General features: G+C 42.0%; 2 protein-coding genes and 1 long non-coding RNA gene across 4 annotated transcripts in view; 1 reads left to right on the forward strand and 2 right to left on the reverse strand.

Moving 5' to 3' along the window:
- Window positions 1-3,781, reverse strand: part of ST7L (suppression of tumorigenicity 7 like) — a 38,513-nt gene extending 34,732 nt beyond the window's left edge. Inside the window, exon 1 of the mRNA XM_035122472.3 lies at window positions 3,478-3,781. Coding sequence (XP_034978363.1) covers window positions 3,478-3,694 — 217 coding nt within the window. The 5' untranslated portion in view covers window positions 3,695-3,781. The remainder of the gene's footprint in view (window positions 1-3,477) is intronic.
- Window positions 3,782-4,675: 894 nt separating this feature from the next.
- CAPZA1 (capping actin protein of muscle Z-line subunit alpha 1) lies at window positions 4,676-23,746 on the forward strand. Of its 2 annotated transcripts, XM_035123026.3 has the most exons (10): window positions 4,676-4,742; window positions 10,804-10,867; window positions 12,005-12,056; window positions 12,363-12,426; window positions 13,839-14,045; window positions 16,697-16,776; window positions 17,838-17,916; window positions 18,719-18,790; window positions 19,891-19,953; window positions 22,685-23,746. In XM_035123026.3, the coding sequence occupies exons 1-10, from the start codon at window positions 4,704-4,706 to the stop codon at window positions 22,823-22,825; spliced, it is 861 nt and encodes a 286-aa protein (XP_034978917.1). In that variant the 5' UTR covers window positions 4,676-4,703; the 3' UTR covers window positions 22,826-23,746. The 2 variants fall into 2 exon arrangements, with proteins under 2 accessions (XP_034978917.1, XP_034978918.1); XM_035123027.3 differs by lacking the exons at window positions 4,676-4,742; window positions 10,804-10,867 and adding an exon at window positions 11,152-11,283.
- Window positions 13,229-17,225, reverse strand: LOC148685105 (uncharacterized). The gene is made up of 2 exons (XR_015951118.1): window positions 17,113-17,225; window positions 13,229-13,425 (listed from the first exon to the last, which is right to left on the reverse strand). It is a non-coding gene; the product is annotated as an uncharacterized LOC148685105 (long non-coding RNA).
- Window positions 23,747-25,762: the final 2,016 nt, after the last annotated feature.

A 25,762-nucleotide genomic window follows, 5' to 3' on the forward strand; every position in this document is an offset into this window, starting at 1 on the left:
GCCGTAGTTTGAGGATGCCTGCTTTGAATGTTAGGAGAATCATTACCGTATGTTAAAGTAGACTTTTTAGCTAAAAGTGCTGGACAGGACCCAAGTATAACAGCACTCTTCCCACCTGTGATTCCCAGAAACTGCTATTCAAAGACATACTGCTTCCAACAGTAGAGCTAGAACCTAGCTACTGTGGCTAGTCCATTGAAAGTCATCAAACATGGTAGGCATCACCACTGTTCATGGTAGAGAATACCATAATTTCACTACATGCTTTTTGTTTGTTTGTTCAATGTTTAGCTTCGTAAGAAGTCCATGAGTTTAAGTTCAAATAGCTAACCCTAAATGTTTTAATTGATATTTTGACTTTCTCTTAACCTAGATCAGTCAAACACAAGGATCCATAACAGCAAACCACAGTTTTAACACAAGTTTAATAGTTTTAACTTAAATCTGTAAAGAGTAAAATATGGGGAATTATGGATATTTGCTCAATTTTAAATACTTTCGAAAACATATATTGGTGTGTTGTACCTTGCCTTGTGACCATATGGTGAAGAGCAGTATAGATATATTTAAATAAGAACAAGAGGAAAAGATAGGAGAAAAGGTACGTATAAGGAATATAAGGAAAAGCAAAAGACCAGAGCTAAGGGGGAACTGGAAGTCAGCTTTTAGAGGGGGGAAGGGGGAGGGGGTATCGGAGGAAAGAAAAGGGAATGCTTTTTATTTTAAGGATTTATTTATAATTTATGATTTTGTTATCAAATTTATGTTAAAGTTTGGTTTCCTTAAGTTCATTCAAGATTAAGTTTGTATTATTTATCAGCTTTTTTATTTTTTCTTGAATTCTGTTTGTTGATTAAGATTATGATTATATTTATTATATTTATTTGTTATTTGTTATTATTTGTTATTGTTCTTTCGTTATCATTTGTAAATGTTTTTAAATTTCAATAAAGTTTAATTAAAAAAAAAAAAAGATATATTTAAATAAGGACCTAGATTACTACAATGCATTAGATGTGGGGCAGCCTCAAGACAGGAAACTTCAACTGGTGCAGAAGTCAGCAGTCAGGTTGCTCACCGGAGCAAGAAAATTTGAGCATATCATGCCAATCCTGGCCTGACTGTAATGGCTGCGAATCAATTCCTGAGCCAAATTCAAAGTGCTGGTTTTTACCCATAACAGCTCAGGACTGCAATACCTCAAGGACTGCCTCTTCCCATATGAACAGACTCAGAACCTGTGGTCATCATCTGAGCCACTTCTTTGTGTGCCCATTCCACGAGAGGTCCAGAGGATGGCAACACAAGAATGGGCCTTTTTTTTTTTTGCAGTGGCTCCCCATTTGTGGAATGCTCTCCATTGGGAGGCTTGCCTGGCACCTTCATTACATATCTTTAGGCACCAGGTGAAAAACGTCTCTCTCTCCTAAGCCTTTGGCTAATTAAGTCATCTATGGCCTTTAAAACTGTGAGGGAAGGTAATTGTTTTTGTTCGTTACTATATTATGCATTTTTGTGTTCTTACATTGTACAGTAAACTGCCCTGTGATCCTAGGATGAAGGGTAGTATAGAAATTTAATAAATAACAATAGACACTAGTTTCATTTTTTTATTAGAATGGGCACAAACATTTCTTTTAGCCTGGAGCACAGAAAGCACTGCATGTAACAAGGGTTCTACGTATTCAAAATAATTAAGCCGTAATCTTTCAAGAAGTGTCAACACTTAAGGGTTACTTGTAATTGTGAGAAATTTGAATACAGATCCCTGCAAGCATCTATTTCCATGTAGGAACAACATATCTGAAGCAGCTCAAAGGTAAACTAACACTGTTGCATGTTAACAGGAAGTAAATCTAATTGTACTCTGTAAGATTTACTTTTGAATATGCATGTTTAGGACTGATTCATAAAATCCAGACAGATACCACCTGAGGCATTTTATTAACCAACCTACAACACTCAATCTTGTTTGTGGGTTAGGCCTACTGATTGTTATTTAGCAAGAGATTAGTAGATGAAAAGTCTAAAGAAAATGAATATGGTGTGTTGACAATGAGAAATTGACAGCTCTTATATTAGTGTCAGTCTCACAATTTAACCAGTATAGCTAGTTTTGTCTGAACAAGTCTACCTTCCTGGGCTTTTGAAACCACAGCATGCAAGAGACAAAGTCTTAAACACACAAAATAATACCAAGTTAAAAGCAGGACATGTACATTAAGCCCTGAGGGGGATCCTGAGGTAAAAGTCAAGGTTATTCCATTATGTACTTGATGTACTGCTTCATGTGTAGAGTATGGCAAAACTCAGTAGGACCACCGAGCAAATAAATAAGCAGACTCTCCTTCATTCCTTAGCAACTTTAACCCATGAACACATTGTTCTAAAGTTGTGCATGTATCATCATGCTTTGGGATGTTTTATTAAAGTACCCTATACTAAGGATGTAACCATATGACATAAGCCCCATTGAATATAATGGCACTTACTTTTGGCAGCCTACTTTTAAATAAACATGGAGAGGATTGAGCTGTAAGTCATGCTGTATGCTGGACTGCAGATTTAAGAGTGTGCTTTTAACTCCCCAACCATTAACTTTAGACCAACAAAATATTATGAGACTTAGCATCTATGTAAGGCCCGCAATTTAAAAAGCAACAAAAGGGGAGTATGGAGCTCACTGCTCTAATAAAAGGATAGTGACTGTGTGTAAATTGCAGCTTTCAAACAACAGGTCTAGTTTCTTTCTGTTTTGATGACACAGAGGATCTGACAGCTGGTAGTATAGCTGCTGTCATCATTCAGGGCTTGCAGACAGCAACAGATGATAGAAAGCTTTTTTTAAAAAAAGCAAAAGCTAACAAAGGGAAGACATCCCAGACTACAGACTGCCTTGCAATCTTTAAAATAAACAGACACGAAGAAAAAGTGGGGAACCAGATTTTAAACCAACTTGGCTTACAAATAACCTGACAAAAAATAACGAGGCCCCGAAGAACAGAAGCACTTAAATACACACCAAAACACACAGGAGAACATCCCCCAGCAGACCTGCAAGAACCAATCCTTTCTGATAATAGGACCCGTCTTAAGAACCCTGTATTTGTATGCAACCAACCCCAAGGTAAACACACCCCAGATTTCAGTGTGAGGCAAAGTCATAGCTCTAGAGAAGCCTGTTTTCACCCTCAGGGCTCAGCCCAGAAATGAATGGCGTAAGGCCAGTTTCACAGAGCACGTGCAGAGTTCTTTCCACAAACGGCACCTCAAGCACCTGAGATTAGGGCTGAAGAGTTGAGGGGCAGCGAGTGTAACGCCCAAACAGCCCCCTAAACGCCCCAAAGCCCCCCACCCCTCACGTCCATAGCAGCGGAGGGAAAAGAAGCGAGCCAGCCCGCGCCCCTCCCGGCAGCGGAGTCCCCTCAGCGCCCACAGAGCTGCTCTCCCACCCGCTTCCCCCGAGCAGCCCCTCACCTGCCGCCAAGTTATCCCGCAGCCGGAGCGGGCCCCGCAGGAAATAAAGGAGACCGAGCGCCGCCAGCAGGGCCAGCGTCCGCGCCCAAGGTCCCCCCGCCAACCTCAGCCTCTCCCACCGCCGAGGGCAGTGGCTGGGCAGCTGGGAAGAGGAGGAGGAGGAGGAGGAGGAAGGCGCCGCATCCCCATCCACGGGAGAAGGACCACTCTCCGCCATGACTCCCGCCCTTCGCTCGCTCGCTCAGGCCTGGCTGGCTGGAGGAAAGGAGGGAGGGACCAGCCAGGCGCGCCGCCGCCTGACTCTGGGAGAAGCGGGAGCGCGTCCGCGCGCCCGCTGTTCCGTCGCTTGTACCCCGCGCCACGTGTCTGTTGCCTTAGAGGGGACCCCTCGGGGATACACCTCCGCCGCCGTCCTGCTTTAAAGGGGGCGCTTTTGTTCTTTCCTTTTTTAGGGCTCCCGCTCCCTGGAGGTTTTTTTCCTTAAAAGGGACGTGACTCCGGTTTGTGGTCGTCCCCCCCAGTGGGAATTGTTTTTTTATTATTATTATTGCTTTTCCATTTGGGATTGCAAAGGTTTGGTTTTTTTAACTAACGGGATATACATTTTTAATAACCAAGAGCGCTCCACTGAATGCATGATACATATGAGATGCACAGCGCGCAGATACAAGAAAGTAGCCTGATAGTCCCTGTTTTTAACTTAGAAATTTGGGCGAATGGATTTCTCCCACTTTCCTTTCTTTGCAGACAGAGAGAGAATTTTTAGCACGCCTTGCGAAATCGATATACTGTCAGGTGAAAAGAACTGGGCTGCTGAAAGTATTGCGGTGCGTCTTGCTGTTCAAGGGCGTTATTCTGAGTGGTGCGCGCTGTGTCCGCCTTCGCTATAATCTGAGCTCTGGGCAGGGGCATTAAATGGGCGTGGCCGGACGACTCCATCCACGTTGCAGTAACTCTGCCTTTACCCATCATGGCGAGCGCAAACGTCACCCAGCTCTACACTGCGAGTAGCGGCCGCCTAGTTGCATTGCTTTGCCTTAAAAGGGCAGGCTTGCCCGTACCTAAGATGGCGCCTGTCCGCTTCAATAAGATCCCCTGAAAAGCAAAGAAGCCCATCGCTCACCACGGACATCCGGGATGAGTGGTGCCTGGCCTCCAGCCACGCCCCCATTCCCAGCGCGCTTTGCGCGCGGCTGACAGGTAGGGCTGGGTTTAGAGAACCCAAAATGGCGGACTTTGAGGATCGGGTGTCAGATGAAGAGAAGGTAATAAGTTGTCCGGGGAAGAGCAGAGGGCTGTTTCTGTGTTCTTCGGGCACAAAACGATTATTTTGTGCACATAGCGAAGCGGTATCCTCCTCGGTTCTTGTTGCTGGTGTTTCTAAGGCTCCTGAAAGTGTGAAGCCTCGTGAGCTGAAGGTTCCTTTTACTTCCTCGATTTCGAGAGACTCGTTTTCTCTGCTCCCTCCCCCGCCGCCGTGTCTCTTTTAATAAGTTCAACTGCAAGAACATTCTCAAGTGCCTCTTTCGACTGATGGGGGACTAAATTATATGACAGGCTGTCCCCGATTTCCCGTTTTATTGACATCTTTCTTTGCTTTATGGGAAAATGCATAGGCTACGCTCATCTACGATGCCGCTCTGATCGCCTGATATTTAGTTACCGGTTTATTTGTTTTGCCGATCCGGTATTTATTTACATGATGTTAATCTTGACTGTTTTGTCGCCAGGACAACCTGTGGCGGGGATTGTGCTGTTAACGTTATTTTGAGCTTCTGCTGTTGCAGTGCCCCTTGAAGGAATTCCCCAGTGTAGGAGAAGTCCCAACACTGTTAGCCTAACAAAATAACATTCCTAGCTAATAAATGTAGTATTGAACCCACAGTACTCATTTTATTCTCTATGGGGCACAGGCGAGCGATTTTTGTAGAGAGCTGAGGGAGCAGTTTGAAAGGATTGTTATCTCCTATGTATAAATTTCATTCTTGATTCTGGAGAAACAGGTTTTACGCGTTTCAAAGCGATTCACCAGGGTCAGCATTGGGGCAAAAGAAACGTGAGTGCCATATACCTAGGAAGCTTTATTTCTCAATCACTTTCAGCATTCCTATTGCCTGTCCAGTCTAGAAACATGTCTCTTGATCTTTAATGGAATATGCTTTTGACCCAGGGAATGTTTTCTTGTGATTTCTGCTATCCCATCAGAGCACCTCTCACATGGGAAGGAATGCAAAGGAGTGCTACATCCAGGCTATGAAATTTGTTTGATCAAATAATAATAGGTGTGCTTATACATGAATTATAAAAATGTAAGGAAATAATTGGCCTGTGCTTGAGGCAGGAGGTGGAAGCAGTTGAGTGACAGGAACAGTGTCATACAGTTCAGTGTAGTCGAAACAAAATAAAAAAATTCCTTCTAGTTGGTCTTTAAGGTGCTGCTGGAAGGAATTTTTTTATTTTGTTTCGACTATGTCAGACCAACACGGCTACCTACCTGTTAACAGTTCAGTGTAGTTACATTAGTTTTCCCCCCTTAGCTCTCACCTGTGGCTCCTAGACACTTTCTGAGGAAATACAACCATCAAACCTTCTAGTGGTCTAATAAAGGTAATCTTACTTGCTTTTCCCCAAAGTGTTTAGCTAGTGACTTGGAAGCAAATGTTTGTTTGATCTGCAACATAGCTGAGAGAACCATGTCAGGTAAAGAATGGCATGGGTGTATGTGTGTGAAAGCGCATACATACTACTGCAGCTAATACAGGGCATAAACCTACCTTTGTTTCTAAGCCGTTTTCTTCTAACTACCGTATGCCACTTGCAAGGAAGTGGAAATGCAAAATGCTGATCACTTTACAGATAGATTTGATGGACTATTTTGCTCATGGAGCTTTATCCTATAGTGTTCAATTTGAGGGGGATAGATCCATGATTATGGCATCTTGACAGCAGGATATGAGAAACAAGGTGTGTGAATACTTGTCTGAGATCAAATATGGTAACTAGGCAGTTTCTTGTCCCTTCTTTCCAGTTGCACATAAGCAAATCATGTAAGCATGCATATCATATATGTAGGTCTTCTCTGGTCATGGGCAAGCATCTTAAAGCTAATCAGAAAGATAGGGAAACAGACATCCACCCCAATCAGTGATTGCTGCTAATCTGCAGAAGTTGCATTTTTGCTTACTTTAGCTTACTTTGCCTACTATGGCAGATGACACAGAAAGTTGGAACAGCAGCAAATGAGACCTTGTTTTTATACTGTAGGCCCAATCTAACTAAAGAGTTCTTTATGAAAAACTATTGCCATAGTAAAGAGATGGGGGGGGGGATTAGGCTGAGGGCAGTATGAAACCTAGAATCTCTATACTGTAGTAAGAAATAACAAGGAAGTGTTCATTTGGATACATTGCATAGTTTAAAACCTGCAGGTTATGTATTGGGAATTTCAGCTTTAAATTTAGTAAGATTGCTGTAGGACATGGCAATGAATTGCTAATTCAGCAAAGGCTAGAATTACTGTAGTCACAATATTGGATTGCAGTCTGTCTGAATATGTAGAGTCTGCATGTACCCATGACAACCCAAATAACCTTTATTTTGGTGCATTTTCTGCTCCAGAGAAGGGAAATAGCTTTGTTTTCATGTGAAAGTGAAGCAGATGGGGACCTGTCTGCATTAGTACACTAAGAAAACAAGACAAATTTGCAGGGTGTTGAGAAGCTTGAAAATAGTGCTTACCACACCAAATAATCTAGAACTTTGCTTAGTTTAACAAAGGCAAATGCATTATTTTTTTAGCTTAGCCATAGCTGCTATGCTTTTATTCTTCTAAGGAAAGAATATAAGGCTGTGTGATTTAATGTGTATTTTTGTTTTTCCATTGCTGCCTGGACACATTCATTGCTGCTTCACATATACCTTGATATAGGTATCCTGTCAGAGAGAATGGAAATGAAAATAGATTTCAGCACACCGATGAACACACACTTTTTCATTAGTTGAGTTTGGATCTGAAATCTGAAAACAATCAAAAAAGTTTTAATACCTGTGATGAATTTGATAGGACTGTGTCTACCCCACAATAGATTTGTGTTTTAATAAGTTGCTATTAGTTGGATTATAAAAGACTGCAAAAGGGTTGTATTCCTCCTCCCCCCACCCCACTTTCAGTTTCTCACTTTGTCTGCTTGTTATTTGGGGGGTACCTCTGAGAGATAATTGTAGATGAAGATGGTCAAATGAGGAGAAATGGATATGATACTCTCAATTGAAATGAACCCTGGTGCTTGTTAGACAAAGTAATATGTTCTTTGAGCATGGTATTTGTAGGAGTGCTTTAATGCAACCAGAGCGTCATGCTTACTGCTTACAGATGCACTTTCTAATAAAAGCACATGCTATAGTTTGAAGGAGACTTTCAGCCATCTAGGGCAATGCTTTGGAAAGTCTTGGGGAAAATTACAGGGTAAACTTACCGCTTTTCAGTAATTTTCACCAGGGAATTATTAGTGCCCCCCCCCCAATTGACAGCAGTGGCAGCTTGGGAGTGGTGGGAGTATATGCTCAATTCCTTGTTCTTCCGTTATACAGATTCATGTTTCAGAATCAAAATATAGCAGTCCATTTTCTTCCTTGGCATTATGATCTGATAGACACTGTGTTCCAGTTCTGTTACATACGCCAAAAGGCAGAGGAGGCTTTGTTCCAAGCTATGTGCCTCTCAGGGCTACATCTATGTGGGTGGAGTTTGCGGGGGGAGGATAGGAGCATGTTTCTTTTGGATAATATGGTGCTGCAGTATGTATTAGACCAACTTGTGCGGTGCTCTTAGAATAATGACAGTACAACTGTGCATCTGTTTCAGGTCCAATGATGCTTACATGGTGGGTTGGGAGAGGGGAAGTACCTCCAGTGGGGGAGCGTTGTGCTCCTTCTGGGGTAGTCTGTCCACCTTTGGTCCCCGCCCTGCACTCAGCTCTCACCTAGGAGCTGTCAGCATGAGACAGCGGCCACACTTCAGGAAACAGCTTCGACTGGTCAGCTAAACCAGGTGAGGGTGGCTGATGAGTTCCAAACCTACATGGACTTGCCCTACTTGCAAAGACAGGCTCTGGTGGAATGAGCAAATGGTGGGTCCAGTGGTCGAGAAGGTAGTTTCTGCACATGTTGTAGAGGGAAATGAGGGGCAGATGGGGCTCATCTACTTGGGAAGGTAGCCATAGGAGAAGAAATACAGTGGTACATCGGTTGTCAAACGTAATCCATTCCGGAAGACCATTTGACTTTCGAAATGTTCAACAACTGAGACACAATGGGCGGTCAGCAAATTCCATTGAGAAAATGGAAAAACAGGCCTCGGAAGCCGTTAGACTTCCAAGGCTCGTTCAAAAATGGAAGCATTCACTTCTGGGTTTTCAGCGTTCGGGTTCCAAATCATTCGGCTTCTGAGATGCTTGAAAACTGAGGTTCCACTGTAACTCTGATCCTAAACCTCCGCTGCCTTGAGGGATATCTTTGGGAGAAGAAAATGCTAAGGGATAATCCCTCCACAAATCCAGAATGGAGTCCCTAAGATGGTTGTATGGGACCTTGTACAGCTAAGCTGGTGCCAAACTTATTGCTCTGCTTTCCTTTGGACCACATCAGCGAGGGGGGGGGTGTCTTGTCATCTGGGCAGCCCAGGACCTCCATACACATTGCCCTGGCTTGCACCCTCGGGAGGTCATTTCACTGCTGGTAACACAATGGTTTGACTTCACCCCCGGAGGCACACACCATTCTCTCTCGAGACAGACTGATGCCAACAACAACAAAGCTTGTTTTTCTCATCTAACTAGGCATGCTAATGTTTAAATACAATGAAATCTGCCTTGGATCAACTTCATGTGTTTTTCCCCCCCTGACATGCATTAAAATTTGGAAAAAGCATATAGATAGTAACTTTGTGTGATGGTGGGAGCGTATTTTTGCTGAGCAAATGCCACTTGGGAAACTCGCATAGATCAGCTTGTTCACCTGTGATAAGACAATTGAATACAGGCAGTAACCATTTCATGCAGGGGTTTTGTTCCCAGCCTCCATGCATGTTGGTGGAGCATGTATAAGCACGCCCCGCCCCCTCTTCCGGGTCCAAAAGGACCTGCTCACCAGCGATCACATGTCATTTGGACCTGCCTAAAATGGTCACTGCCTGTATATGAAGTGGGCTTTCATATCTATGGCTGTAATCCTATGTTTGCTTCCCTCAGATAAAGTTTTGTTCCTTTATGTATATGTATTACTTTCAATGAAGTTTTTATTCAACCATCTTTTTATAGCCTATAAAACATGAAACCCATCCTATATCATTCTCCGTTCCTTGTACTCATTTCTAGTCTAGGTATCCCTAATATCTCTTTAGATTGGTATCCTTTGTACTTTAGGAGGAATTTGAAGTCCCTCAGTCACCTCATAACTGTTCTAATTTCATGCTGACCTGGAGCATTTGCTTTCCTAACCAGACATCCTCAGCAAATGAATGGCATCACAGGCAACTGGTGACTGTGGCAGATATGCAGTAAGCATATAGATGTCTGAATCCCATTTAAAAAAACAAAACAAAACACCTTTGAGGCAATCTAACAGAACTGCAGATATTCCTGAAGTCAACAGGAGAGTATTATTACTTCTGCCAAAGTCTAAAAGAACTATTACTTGAAAATATTTTTTTTCACTTTGAGTGCCATTTCACTCGATTTACTTGGATGTGTTCATTTGATGTGAAAACCAGGCCTCTTGATATAAAACGTGGACCTTAGGATCTCGATCACAAATTTTGGGGATGTTAAATTCACACATTGTGTACATTTATATGGAAGAGAGGACATGACAACAGATAGTAGATCCTAATAAATTTGTTTTAATACCAGAAGGGACAATCTCTCTTCTTTAGGGTATCTATACCTGTAGAAGTTGTGTTGATGAGGAAGTTTCAACATCATAATCCTGCATAGAATGGAAAATCTGAACCTTGTATATATGACTGGGAAAGGTACAGAAGCTCAGATTGTCCCCTGTGGTTTAACAGTCTTTCAGTGACTCATTTTATGCATGTTGCAGTTTGCTGTTGCCCAGCCCCAAAAGATGAACATAACATTAGTTTGGGGTTTCTCAAATGGGATAACCGGGGACTTTCAAGGGCACCAGTTTGCACTGTTAACTGAATTGCAATATGACCCTGCTGTGGCTGCACCTGTTGAAACCATGGATGTTGTGTGGCTTCAACTGCAGCCACTGCTAAATATCCGTTTAAGAGCACAGACTGAAGCCCATCTGATTTATTTGCAGGTGCGTATAGCTGCAAAATTCATCACTCATGCACCTCCTGGGGAATTCAATGAAGTGTTTAATGGTAAGTTTAAAAAACGAAATGATTCATAGAAGTTCTCCATTTTATCAGTTAACAAAATCATTGAATGCCTATGAGGCAATACTGAACTATTTAATAACAAAGTTCTTGCTGTTGGGGTTACTGTCATTCAGAAATAGGGATTTTGGTGCTTTTAATAAATAAACGCACCTTTAAAATGTCTTCCTTATCAAAAATTGTGGATTGCTTGCGAGTGTCTTGGCTTTTGATGGTCTTTCATTTTATATATGTAGGCCTGTCCCCAACATCTTATTTTTTGTGTGACAGGGCACTTGGGGCTATGCAAACAAATAGCTGCTATGCTGCTGCCTGGTTCAAGTAGCTGGGAAGGAAGATAAAACTACATATGCTGCTTCCTGCTGAGTGAACATGAATGCTTTTGTGGTGCCAATATACATGTAAAGTGGGAACTTCAGTTGTTGTTACTTATTATTTATTAAATTTTTATATCACACTTCATCCATAGATCTCAGGGCAGTTCACAACATAAAGTTACCTCCAGTAGTTCATAAAGAAAAAGTGTTCAGGAGCAGCACTTGAACTGTCCAAGTAGCACTTGTATTTTTGGCAACTGTCCCTTTCAAGATTATTAGTCTTCTCTGGAGCCATTCATGGAAATGCAAAATTTTGCACACAAAACTTACCTGTCCTCCAAGTGTGCTCCTTTTTGATATCCAGTATCATTGTAGTAGAGAATTCTAGCCTGGTTTTTGTTTAAGAAATAAGGGGAGCGGGTTCTGATTCTCACCCACTGTCAGCTATTTGCCTAGGTACCATCTAAAAATGGGTGTACTGTATAATTGATTTCCCTGCACTCCAGTCTGAATAGTTCTTTAACTCTTTAAGACCTAATCCTTTGACATATACTATACTAAGAAAAATACTGCCTCAAAAGGAAATACCTTTCAGAAGTACTCACTATGCCAGAGGATATTCTAAATGCAACACTCTTTTTTCTGTTAGCTCTCTCATTCCTAAAAATGAGAACTATTTTTGTGAACATTTTTTTAATCCAATCCAAACAATTTGTTGCTCAGCCATTTATCTGTGTGCTAGTAAACATTATATTGAAGCAGTGCAATTGTTGCTCATCTATATGAATGTTTTCTTCTTCTTTAGATGTCCGGTTGCTCCTTAACAATGACAATCTTCTTAGGGAAGGGGCAGCCCAGTAAGTACTCCTTATTTTATGTTAAGATTTGTGTTGGCTCAAGCTATGCAATTTGTTCATAAACCACTTCAGTAAAGCTTGAAATAGGAAGGATGGAGGGATTGTTGTATATAATTGTTTCCAATACTGAAGTGAGTATGTTCACTATAAACCTGCCAACTATAGAAATTGTATGCTTTCTGCAGTGGTGAAATATTAATAGAGGGCCATAATTTGCAAATATGTTTGAACACAGTAGGGCTATGTGTGTTTCTTTCTGCAGAGTCAGGATCTAATATTTTCTTTCTTGTTTTCTGTCTCTTACAGTGCATTTGCCCAGTACAACATGGATCAGTTCACTCCTGTGAAGATAGAAGGATATGATGATCAGGTAAATTATTCTCCTTTTATGCTTGCAAAATGCTTGTTCTTGTGGGAATGGTTAAAGGTTGGAGATCTTGGGATGTCATTCAGGTTGCATATATTGGCACTGGACACCACATGTGTGATGAAGGAGAGAATTTTGAGCATGCCTGTATTTTAAAGCACTATAAAAAAGTGTACTGTTTTAAAATGTGGCACAGTACTGCTTTAAAGTATTGAATTTGGTGAGAAGCTGAAGAGATTATGGCTGGCTTCACTGCTTGCTGCCCAAAACCTCCTCCATCTCCCCCTGCAAGAACAGGAAGCTGTATAGCCTCAGGAGGGGTGGAATAGGGTGAAGACAAGACTGCACCCCAGCTAAGGGGATTGTGACTTCTGGCTACATGTTGGGGAAAGCAAGCAGGTGATTCATCATGTGCACAAGCTTTCCTTAAATGTCCTTAAACCATATGTTCCCTCCTCCCCCCGCCACACCTCTTGCCATCTCTTTACTCCCCCAGTGGATTGAATCGTCAAGCAGCAACTAAGCATGGCTGGCTTTAATGCCTTTAAGGCAATATCATCTTGAACAAACTGTAGGTATCCAGCACAGCCTCAAAACCTCTTCAGGTCCGAAGGTGGACTTGAGAGATGATACCAGCAAGGTAGTGAAGCAAGAAGAGGGCAGCTGGAGCAAAGGGAGAAAATGCTTCATCAAGGGCATTGAGGTGGGGTGACAATGATGGGGGGGGAGGGCTTACCAAGTTTTATGGAGAATATACTAATTAATGTTGCATTTGAAAAGCGATATAAGGCTTTTTGTTCAGCAAAGCTGTTGAGTAGTCTCTTCCTTGAGGAAGATGCTTGCCTAATAGGGGTTTTCCACCTTCCCAGGAAGCCAGTGGTGGTGCAGGGTTACACATCAGCCACTGATATGATCCAGATTTGTGCTTCTGCCTTTCCTTAACTTGGCCCTTTCAGAATTGGGTTCCTGTTTGACCTGCAGAGATAGGGGTCCCTGTTTGACCTGCAGAGATACAAAGAATTATCAGAAGTCATGAATTAATATAAAGTAAAAACCATCCTGCACTGTTGCTTCCATCTGGGAAGCAGAAAAACCAATTTCTGATAGTGCATTTAACAAAGCAGAATGTGCATAGGATTTTCTGTATGCACAGTATTGTCATAACTAAGCTCTACAGAAAGGAGGCAATAGATGCTTAATATAAATTGTTAATGGAGGAAGGACAGTTTCTCTTTAGAGTGTCACAGTAGGTTCTGTTCACTTTGGAATAATCAATTAAGACATTTGCAAACAGAAGGATATAGCTTCTTCTTTTTAATATACCTGAAACAATAGCCAAGGAAGCCTGTAAGAAGGTGCACTCACAATGGCTTGCCAGTCTTCTCCCTATAATAGGTTTTTCTTTTCTTTTTAAGGTTTTAATCACGGAACATGGTGATCTTGGTAATGGTCGATTTCTAGACCCAAGGAACAAGCTTTCCTTTAAATTTGATCATTTAAGGAAAGAAGCAAATGATCCCCAGCCAGAGGACACAGATGCAGCGCTGAAGACCTGGAGGGATGCCTGTGATGGTGCACTAAGGGCCTATGTGAAAGATCACTATCCACATGGCTTCTGTACTGTTAAGTATCCAATGTTCTTCTCTGGTGACTCATTGTTCTTATGTTGACTAATGTAAAGAACAGAAATACTTTGACTCTCAGTGACATAAATGTTGTTAGCTAACATTATTAGCACCTTGTTTGTTTTTTTCTGTGCTGCAATGGAAGGATAAAAAAGTGTGTGTGTTACTTACACATGGCCTAGAAATATGAAAGCTGAATTAAATAACCTTGAAATGTATTTTATAGGCTTCAACCAACTCCAGCACTTCCCTATTCTGGCCACAAAATGGAACCAAAATATTCCCTCCCTTTCCCCCTTGATAGAAGGACAAGTGTAAAATGGTGTTGTGCTTAATTGACATCCAGTGCATGTCTGACATTTAAACAAAATGGAAGAGAAATCCATTTGGATATGTAGGCAAAAGGGGAGTATAGGATAACAAATTGACACCCAAGTAACACATCATTAGTCAGGAAAGCAGGCTGTTGTGTTTCAGCCTGGTGCTCTTTAGAATTGGTTTTACCAAGAAATAGGGTGCCCTTTGGATGTTACAGCTGTTGCAGGGGAGGGGGACTTCCGCTTTTGAGATGGAGGCGTGAGCAGACACGCTGAGAAGCTCCGCAGCAAAAATGCAAGGAAAAGCATAAATTAAAGGTGATTACAACCTATTTAATGTTTTATGGACTGGAGGAAGGCTGTGGAGGGAACTTAACAACTATATCAAAGCTTATTGGCATTTTACCACCTGGGGAATATCAAATTTCAAAAAGACGCTGAGGACTTGGGGAGGGCTAGAAGACCAAGTCAAATAATAATACGGTCTCAAAACAAATGAAGCGAGGTGCATCAGTTCTAACTCCCCCAAAACCCACAGAAAGAAAGAAAAGCTTTGATAACAGAGCATTGGAATTGCAGGAAAACCAAATAAAAATGTCGGAGACACAGGAGATGATTCATTTACAGTGGTACCTCGGGTTAAGAACTTAATTCGTTCTGGAGGTCCGTTCTTAACCTGAAACTGCTCTTAACCTGAGGTACCACTTTAGCTAATGGTTCCTCCCGCTGCTGCTGCGCCACTGCCACACGATTTCTGTTCTCATCCTGAAGCAAAGTTCTTAACCCGAGGTACTATTTCTGGGTTAGCAAAGTCTGTAACCTGAAGCGTCTGTAACCTGAAGCGCCTGTAACCCAAGGTAAAGGGACCCCTGACCATTAGGTCCAGTCACGGACGACTCTGGGGTTGCGGCACTCATCTCACTTTACTGGCCGAGGGAGCCGGCGTACAGCTTCTGGGTCATGTGGCCAGCATGACAAAGCCACTTCTGGCGAACCAGAGCAGCACACGGAAACACCGTTTACCTTCCTGCCGGAGCGGTACCTATTTATCTACTTGCACTTTGACGTGCTTTCGAACTGCTAGGTTGGCAGGAGCTGGGACTGAGCAACGGGAGCTCACCCCATCGGATTCAATCAGAAGGTCGGATTCAAACCGCCGACCTTCTGATTGACAAGCCCTAGGCTCAGTGGTTTAACTCACAGTGCCACCCGCGTCCCACCACTGTATTAAGGTCTCTTAAAGAAGACATGGGGGCGCTTAGGACAAAAATTTCAGCAATTAAAAAGGCCACTTCACAAATGAGAATTGATTTACAAGTCTTAACATCACGTATGGATACAACTGAACAGTGTGTTAATGTCTTGGAGAAAGTTTCATCTTCAGTTCAAAACCAGACCAACAAATGTTTACTCCAATTGGAATCTGAACTTAGAAGGAACAACCTAAACTTAGAGGTTTTAAAAACCATCCACCTGAAGGAATTCAGGCAATTGAATATACTGTGAACTGTTTAACGGAAATGTTGGGGCTACAACTGAATTTAAGGATGGAGATAAATGGTGTTAAAAGTTTCCCACTGAAAACCAAGAAAGCAAGAGGTGACACATATAATAATAATTCAATTTGCGTGCACAAGGGTGCGAGATGATATCCTTAAGAATATCCAGGGGAAATCAAATGCTAAACCCCTTGAATGGAGGGGAAACACAATTTCTATTTTCCCAGACTATGCTCCAATGGTGGCAGAAAAGAGACGACTATTGGCCCCTGCTCGTAAGCTAGCAAGGGAATTAAAAATACAGCATTTCACAATATTCCCGGCTACTTTCTGCCTAAAGATAAATGATGAACTGCACTGTTTTCAAAACCATGATACTGCGATATCCTATTTACAAGCAATAAATGTGGATAGAGAGCCAAGGTGAAGGGTAAGGGGGATTTTTTTCTTTCTCCCTCTCCTACTTCACTTGAAAAAGGGCAGGGCAGCATCCCTCCATTTTGAAGTTTTCTTTCGACTTGACTTTCCTGATTGAAGAACAGCTGTTGCAGGGGAACTGTTTTTCCATGGGTTTATTACATGGTATTGATGTAGTATTTACAAGTCTGCCAGCACATGGACAGGACCATTTGCATCACTCTTGCTGCACAACTGTCATCTGACTGAAATTGAGATGACAATTGGGTGGGGATTTGTCTGCTGCTCATGGTGGTGGGCCATGTCTGGAATAAACCTACAGAAAAGTGTATCCCACTCTGCTGCTATAATATCTAAAGACAGCTGAGTTTGAAGTTTTTGTGTGCTCTTATGTAAGCTTCTCTTCTGGAAACAGGTTTACAGTAAGACAATAGATGGGCAGCCAACAGTCATTGCTTGCATCGAGTCTCACCAGTTTCAGCCCAAAAACTTCTGGTAAGCATGTCTCTGATACATAATCTTTATTCAGCACAAATTAATCCACACTGGTCCATCTTATCCTTCATAGATTGAAAAAGGGAACTATCTGTTGTCACTTAATGGACCACCTTCTCTGGAACTCTAAATTCCTCAGGGGCAGACCTGCTCTTCTTTGGACCAAACTATGTGGACATTAAAAATGCAAACAACATTAGGTGGGGGCTGATAATCTTAATCGTAGCAGGTGTACAGGGGGGATTTAACTCTTCCATCCTTTGAAGCTGGAATTTGCATTTGTGTGAAATCACCCATTGGCATTAATAGGGGATTTCCATCCACAGCAAGTCTCACCTTAAGAGGAAGGATTTTCCACCAAACCAAAACACATGATGAAAGGCTTTCTTTGTCTCCTGTGATCCTGATAATCAGGTCCCATCTGTGGTCTCAGAATTTTTTTGAGAAACCAACCTGCATGAGAAATACAAGGAGGCATTTAATATCTAATTTAGCTGAATCAGAAGAGAGGCAGTAGCCTTACTTGTTTCAAAGCCCAAAGGCCTTAACTGATGCTTTAATCTACTATCAGAATAAATCACCACAGGCAAACCAACCACCTGTGTTTTGGACTAAGAGCACACTCCTAGTGCTCTCTTGTATAGCTCAATTTTGCCTATTTTGTTATAATTAACAAAAACCAGGCATAGGCAAACTCGGCCCTCCAGATGTTTTGGGACTACAACTCCCATGATCCCTAGCTAACAGGACTAGTAGTCGGGGATTATAGGAATTGTAGTCCCAAAACATCTGGAGGGCCGAGTTTGCCTATGCCTGACAAAAACAGTAGTTCAGTGGAAGCTCTGCTTTCAGAATGAGGATAGATTTCAGCTGTGAAGTAGTGTTCATTTCCATAGGAGTTGTCAGCTATATAAATTCCAAGCAAATCTGCCTAAACAAGTGAGACCGGTAAACAATTATCCTGCTTCAATAAACCTATGGTGGAGAGAGGACTGGTCCAGTTCACTTTTGCTATAGGGAGCTATTTGGTCAATGTAAGTGTATGCTCTGTTTCTGTGTAGGAATGGGCGCTGGAGGTCAGAATGGAAGTTTACCATCACACCACCTACAGCTCAGGTGGTTGCAGTGCTCAAGATCCAGGTCAGTTATACAGAAGCAATGCCAGCAAATGCTATGAGGCTTCATTCAGCAGTTTCTACATGGCTTGGCTTAAAGAAAACCTTTCGGTTTAGTCTAGAATGATGAAATTAGTGCTTTGTTGGTTGGTACCTTCCCAGAGTAGAACTTTCAAAGCTACAAGTTAACATGCCTGACTGCATAAAAAGGCTCTCACTGATTTGCATAGCCAAGATGAAACGTGCTGGAGCATGATGCAGCCACACTTTGGTGTTTAAGGCAAAAAAGCCCTGTATTCTGCTTTATCTACAACACAATTGAAATTGAGACTAACTGACCCTTTTTAAAAGCTTATTGGCGGCAAAGTCTTTGCCTAGTTGGCCATAATGATTCTTCATGATAAAATGGCTGTTCAAAAAGAAAGATATTAGTTGGATCATTTTTTTAAAAGACTTTGGGGAAATGATGCATATTATGAGAAGAGGCTAAAGTGCTGTTGAGATGTTTAGCTTTGGGGTTGGGAGGTGGAGCTTTCCCTTCTGCCTATACAGTGGTACCTCAGGTTTAGTACTTAATTGGTTCTGGAAGTCTGTACTTAACCTGAAGCGTACTTAACCTGAAACAAACTTTCCCATTGAAAGTAATGGAAAGTGGATTAATCCGTTCCAAACGGGTCCGTGGAGTACTTAACTTGAAAGTACTCAACCTGAAGCGTACTTAACCCGATGTATGACTGTATAGTACTTAGCACAACATTCCGGTAGTCCTCCAGGCAGTGTTGGAGGCTTAAATACTAATTAAAACTATGGGTTTTATTTTAATCTAGGTGCATTACTATGAAGATGGTAACGTGCAGCTGGTGAGTCACAAAGACATACAGGATTCTGTAGCAGTGTCGGTGAGTGCAGCAAGTTTCCTTTATACTACATACTGGTATAATTTTGCTTTCAAACTTGGGAGGACAGGAAAGAGAGGGAAGGCTTTTACTGAAGTGAGTACCATTCTAATGTAGAAAACCAGTACCATGAACTGCTTATTTAGAAGGAGCAATGCAGGAAGGCATGCTCTATAGATGAATGCATATGTCCAAAATCACTCTATGCTTGAGGGACTGTTTCTTTGAGGGAGCTCTGCCATCAAGGGGCTGCAGGACTATGCTGCTTTCTCTGGTCCCATCCCTAGCACCTGCAGGGGGAAGCCTACATGTGTATGCTTTTTTAGGATGACATCTTCAGTTCCCTTAGAAATTTACCTGCATAGCCCCTGCAGATATCCATGTCTAACACATGGATATCGGGGAGAACTGTGTGACTTTGGGAGTGGGGAATGTTTCTATCACTCAGGCCAATCTCAAATATCCAAGCAGTTGCTGATGAGTGTTTGTGGGCAGCAGGGCATTTGTAACAAACACTCCAGGAAGTATTCTTTCTCCAGGCTTAAAGTCAGGAAGAACAGCTTTATCTACATGCTATACCACATGCATACCTTCTCTCAGTATATTTGATCACAATCCCAGAATTGCAAAGAAACCATGTTTTTTATTGAACAATGCCAAAGCATACTTGTCCAATTTGCACAATAATGTCCAGATTACATATCGTTCCCTGTTCCCAAAATTTTAATCTTCAGTGTATTGCTGGAGGAGGGGGAGGGAGATCAGGTCACATGTTTGATCTCTTAAGTTGTGTTTTCCTACAAGGGACAGTTGTCTCATGCCTAAAACCTGATGATTTTTTAACTACGTAGCAAAGGAATTTCAAAACATTCACTGTAGTGGTTTTCAAAACACTAACAGATACACTAACCAATTTCATTAGTCAGTAATCCGTTTAAAAATAAATCAAAATATAATGTCTATAGTTGACTATATCCTGAGCGATTGGGAGCTGTGGTACTCATGTTCACTCCAAAGCTTGGGTGGGAATGTGAGTTCCCCATGGAACATTTCGATGTTGACCATGTGTTGATATGCTAATTGTTGCCTGTTCATCTTTATAGAATGATGTCCAAACAGCCAAGGAGTTTATTAAAATCATTGAGCATGCCGAAAATGAGTACCAGGTAAGAGTATGCTCTTTTTCAATATTTGTTTTAAATTAATGCCTTTAGATTACAGAAAGAACCAGACAGAGGGCCTTCTCGGTAGTGGCACCCACCCTGTGGAACACCCTTCCATCATATGTCAAGGAAATAAGCAGCTATCCTATTTTTAAAAGACATCTGAAGGCAGCCCTGTTTAGGGAAGTTTTTAATATTTAATGCTGTATTGTTTTAATACTTGATTGGAAGCCATCCAGAATGGCTGGGGAGACTCAGCCAGATGGGTGGGGTACAAATAATAAATATTTATTATTATTAATTATTATTATTATTATTATTATTATTATTATTATTATTTTTTTTTTCTAAGCTGCATCCATTTATTGCATTTATATCCCACCTTTGTTCTGTAATAGAACTCAATAGCGGCTTTCATTGGATTCCCATGCAGTCTGTCGTCCAGGCACTGCCTGGACCTGCCAAACTTCAGCAAGGTTCCCATGTTCAAGGCCCTTCATGCAATGCCCTATGATAATCTGTGTATTATCTCCCCATTTATGTATTTAGTTAGTTACTGGATGCACCATAACTGACAAGGAATGTAGTTTTTCTTCTCTATACAGTCATACATGTGGCTGGTGCCCATTGGGTCTGGTAGGGCAAAAGACAAAGAAGCCAACAGGAGGTGGAGCCAGAGGGAATGACAGGCAGAGCCAACTAATCCTAGTTTTGTTCCCCGTCCACCTCCTTGCTAAGTTCTGCAAAGGCAACACTGGACTGAGGGGGAAGAAACGCAACAGCCGCTATCACCTCCTGGACTGATTGTAAGATGGGGGGTGGCTAAGGAGGAAATGTTAGTTGGTGGGACAGTGCCTCAATTCCAGAAGCCTGTACGTTAGGCACAGGGAACCTCTAGCCTGCCAAGCTTCTAAATCTGGCCCCTAGCACTCGCCCTACACAGCACCCTCTATATATAGTCGTATAAATTCAGACACTTACCTTACATGTCTACTGGATACATCTACAATTTCCAGGGACATCATACAGTTGTCAGTGTGTTTTATATCATGATCAAGAAAGTTATAAGCTACTTATCTCTGGTTTGCTGAGAAACACAGATTTGGAGAGCCAGCTTTCAGCTGTTACAATGGGCAGCGACACTTCTACCCGTGGACTTTGTGCCCATGTCTGCAGTCATGAGCAGTGTGAGCTATAGGAATTTCAATGATCTCATATATGATGTTCAAAGGTTGCTGCATTGGTGGTCAGCATTCCATATGCAGGCGGAGAGGGGAAAGTATCATAGCAGAACTGGAGGAAATAATACACTTGTCATTCAAAATTAGAGTGGCTCCAAGTACAGAGTAGAGTGTTGGAGCCCTGTCCAGATCCTTATGTGGCAATACTATTGACAGTCTTTAGACCAGGCGTCAGCAAACTTTTTCAGCAGGGGGCTGGTCCACTGCCCCTCAGACCTTCTGGGGGGCCGGACTATATGGGGGGGGGGAGAATGAATGAATTTCTATGCCCCACAAAGAACTCAGAGATGCATTTTGAATAAAAGCACACATTCTACTCATGTAAAAACACCAGGCAGGCCCCACAAAGAACCCAGAGGTGCATTTTAAAATAAAAGGACACATTCTACTCATGTAAAAAGATGCTGATTCCCGGACCATCCACGGGCCAGATTGAGAAGGCGATTGGGCCGCATCCGGGCCCCGGGCCTTAGATTGCCTACCCAAACTTTAGACCATGTTACGTAGGGTGTGGCAACAGTTCCATTGTGTAGGAAGAGACTGTTTTTAAGGCACAAATGTGCTTCTTTTGCTTTTGAAATCCAGTCACCCCCATCCTTTTTTTCTACATGATTGCAACAATTCTGGATTTAAGCACATGGATCTTCTGTTACCACTAGTTTGGCTCTTGGTTGTCATTGTTAACCATGCCGCTCACCCTAAGGTCCCAGGGTGGATTGCAACACTTTAAACTACAACATGAAAAACAGTTTTAAAATTTACAATTACAAAAATCACCATCGTAAGAAATAGTGTGTGTCCTGAAAATACACATTTCATGTGGGGTTCTTTTTAAAGGAACAAAGGAAGCTGCCTTGTACAGAGTCAAATCATTGGTTCACCTAACTCTGCACTGTCTATACTGACAGGCAGGATACTTTCCCAGCCCTACCTGAAAGTGCTTGAGATTGAACCTGAAACCTGTATGCAGATACACTACTAATGAAGTGTGGCCTTTCCCCAAAGAAAGGAGTCCTAATGTGTCTTTCTTTGCTGTACGGTGTACTAATTTCATGGGTGAGCTTTCACTCAGAAGCTTCCATTGAGGGGACATAGAAAGGCTATACAGTCATACCTCGGCTCCCGAATGCCTTGGGAGTCGAACATTTCGGCTCCCGGACAATGGAAAACCGGATGTGAGTGTTCCAGTTTTCAAACGTTCTTTTGGAAGCCGAACATCCAACAGGGCTTCCGCGGCTTCCAATTGGCTGCAGGAGCTTCCTGCAGCCAATCAGAAGCCACGCATTGGAAGTCTAACGTTTTGGAAGTGGAACGGACTTCCGGAACGGATTCTGTTCAACTTCCGAGGTATGACTGTACTTCTACCATTTGTTTGGCCATGTTGGCTGAGTGTACCAATGGGTAGCTGAAACATGTCAAGAGATAACCAGTCTTAAGGGAACTTGTTTATGTAGCATCAAGCTCTAACCTCTAGCTCACTAATTTGTTTACAGACAGCAATCAGTGAAAATTATCAGACAATGTCAGATACCACGTTCAAAGCCTTACGTCGCCAACTGCCTGTCACCCGTACCAAGATTGACTGGAACAAAATCCTCAGCTACAAGATCGGCAAGGAAATGCAGAATGCTTAAGGACGGAGCAGAGGTGGTGTAGGCAATGTTAGCATGCAAAGAAAGCAAAGCAAAGGTGGTCCTATGCCAAGTAGGTGGGTTCCCTAGTATGTTGGCACTTGCCTAGGGCTTTCAGACTTAACAGGTTTTCTAGCCTCATGGAGGACTGTCAACACATAGCATTGTCTTGTTTTCTATTTCCCTGCCATGTAAATGTAAATTCCCTTTGTAAAAGTAATCATGCATTTCCTAGTAGGCTTTCTTCATTTGGCCACTTTGGGATCAGCACAATATGTCCTCATATTGGTTGGTAAACTTCTTTGCTGAGAAAGTCCTTCTAGAAATGTAGGCTGGGTAATGCTGGAAATACTGTTTCCTTGCCTTCAGTCCAGGTATTGTATTCAGTTTAATGCTGGCAGCTTTAAGGTGTTGCACTGCACCAGATACAACTTGTCATGACCTGTCCCTTCCCCCCCCCCAAAAAAAAAACTGCCAATCACCACCTAGCAATATCCTCTAGGCTTAGCTTTTCATGTTTGCAGGTTGTTTACAAGATTTCTCCCAGAAATCTCAAGAAGGCCAGGTCCTCTGGAAAGGTGTTTTTTGGGGGAGTTGTTTTTGTTTTTTAAATCCAAAGACTTGAGCCACATTCTCTTCAAGTGAACTACTTTTTTCTTTGTTCTTTCCTGGAAGTACGGTTAATTTAGACATCTGCATTTTTACAGGATGGGTTCTCCATTTTCCTTTTTTAATACTTGTCTGATTGCTGCAGAGATGTTTTGTTTAGATGGAGAAAGAAATTACAGAAATGAAAAACTGTAAATGTTTAATGAACTTTGGGGGGTTTGTGCTTTAATGCTTTGTGGCAAGTTCATTGCATTTGTACCAGAGATGTATGAATGGACGTGTCTAAATGGTCAATAAAAGATTTGCACCAAAGCATTTCTTCGTGTCACCAGTCTTTTGACATGCTCAGAAAACACTGCTTGGTTGACTATTTGTTGAGATTTTAAATCCTTAAAAACTTTGGAGATACTGGGAATTTGTTCCTAACATGAGAATGTTTGCTAAATTGGACCAAAGGCCATTTAGGTCCTGAATGCCAATTGTGATATCCGCTCACCAACCATCCTTTGTTGTTTTACTCCCAACACATTTTCTCTGATTGCAATATTTACCAAGGATAATCAGTATTGCTGGATCCTTATAGCAAGCGTTCTACTAAGATCCCATTATTTATATCCTTGGTCACTAAAAACAAATCTAGGCCCTGTCATTCCATAGTATATTTCTGAAAACTTTTTTTTCTTTATTCATTTTTGTTCATCACTGCTTGCAGGGGTGTGTGGAATCCTGTATAGTTAATGGCAGTGAACAGTATAAAATAAAATACAATGCATCAGATCAGAATCAGTAGATCAGATGGCTTTATCAACATAGCAAGATGACCCTTTGGGATAAGCCTGGGTGAACAGGTAAGTTTTAAGCAGGCACCAAATATCAATACTGTGGTGTCTGCCTGTTTTTCATTGGAATCACATTCAAAAGTGCAAAACTAACAATTTTGATCTTGGCAGACATAAGACTAACCTCAGGAGTCTATACTAAGAATGTGGAAGAGTGTGCATGCTCTTGCCTGCTGTCTGCCCCGGAACTCCCCTGCCAAGCTAAACAATTTATGGCCTAAAGGAATGTAAGATAAACTGAAAAAAGAAAGACTAAAGAGAGAGTGTGAAGTTGTAGAGAAAACGGGGGTGCCGAATTCAAGCCTGTAAACTTGGTAAGAAGGATGCTAAATTAACCTCAAGCCTAAAGGAGACGCCTAGCAGCTTCCTCCGACCTACAGCTTTACTCAACAGTTTAAAGATGGCAAAATAATTTGTCAGTTCAATTAGCAACTTTTCAGGACTTAATGCTTACCTCCCAAAACAACATTAGAGATGACATTAAGTCGGTGAAGGAGGATCTCCTACAGATAAGAGTCGAAATCAAGGGGGTGAAGCAATTAACAATTCAAGCTAAAGAGCTAGCCCAGGAAAATGAAAAAAAAGTAACTACAGTGGTGCCTCACTAGACGAATTTAATTCGTTCCACGGGTCTATTCTTATAACGAAAAATTTGTCTAGCGAATCCCATAGGAATGCATTGAATTTTTTTTTAAAAAAAATTGCCCATAGGAACACATTAATTGAATTTCAATGCATTCCTATGGGAAACCGCGATTCGCTAGACGAACTTTTCGTAAAATGAATTTGTCTAGTGAGGCAACCTCCGCTAGAAAAATCCTTTCTTTAAGCGAAAATTTTGTCTTACGGGGCGTTTGTTAAGCGAGGCACCACTGTACTCTAACTAGACAGGTGGCAGAATTGTCAGATGGCCAGAGAAGAGCCAATATGATTCTGGAGGGAATTCCGGAGGAAATACAGGCTAAAGCAGGGTCCCCAAACTAAGGCCCGGGGGCCGGATGCAGCCCAATTGCCTTCTAAATCCGACCCGCGGACTGTCCGGGAATCAGCATGTTTTTACATGAGTAAAATGTGTCCTTTTATTTAAAAGCATCTCTGGGTTATTTGTGGGCCTAGGAATTCGTTCATATTTTTTTTCCAAAACATAGTCCGGCTCCCCACAAGGTCTGAGGGACAGTGGACCGGCCCCCTGCTGTTGAGGACCCAAGGGGAGAACCCCCCCCCCAAGGAATGCAATAATTAAATTTTCTAGAGAGAAGCTGCAACAGCCGGCCTACCAGACTGGGCTTCCAAGGAAAAATAGAGTGTGGGTGAGTCGAGACTTCTGCCAGGCTACTTTAAGACAAAAACCTAATGAAACCTTATGCACAAAAACTACACAATAACTAGATACGGTTTACCTGGGTTTACCCTGCCTCTATACTGATTTTTAAAGAGGGAAAGAGGCTTATAGCTAAGAATCCAACAAAGGCTGAGACTTTACTGACGCAGT

The sequence above is a fragment of the Zootoca vivipara genome, chromosome 7 (genome assembly GCF_965207765.1).
Source record: "Zootoca vivipara chromosome 7, rZooViv2.hap1.1, whole genome shotgun sequence".
Taxonomy (NCBI): Eukaryota; Metazoa; Chordata; class Lepidosauria; order Squamata; family Lacertidae; genus Zootoca; species Zootoca vivipara.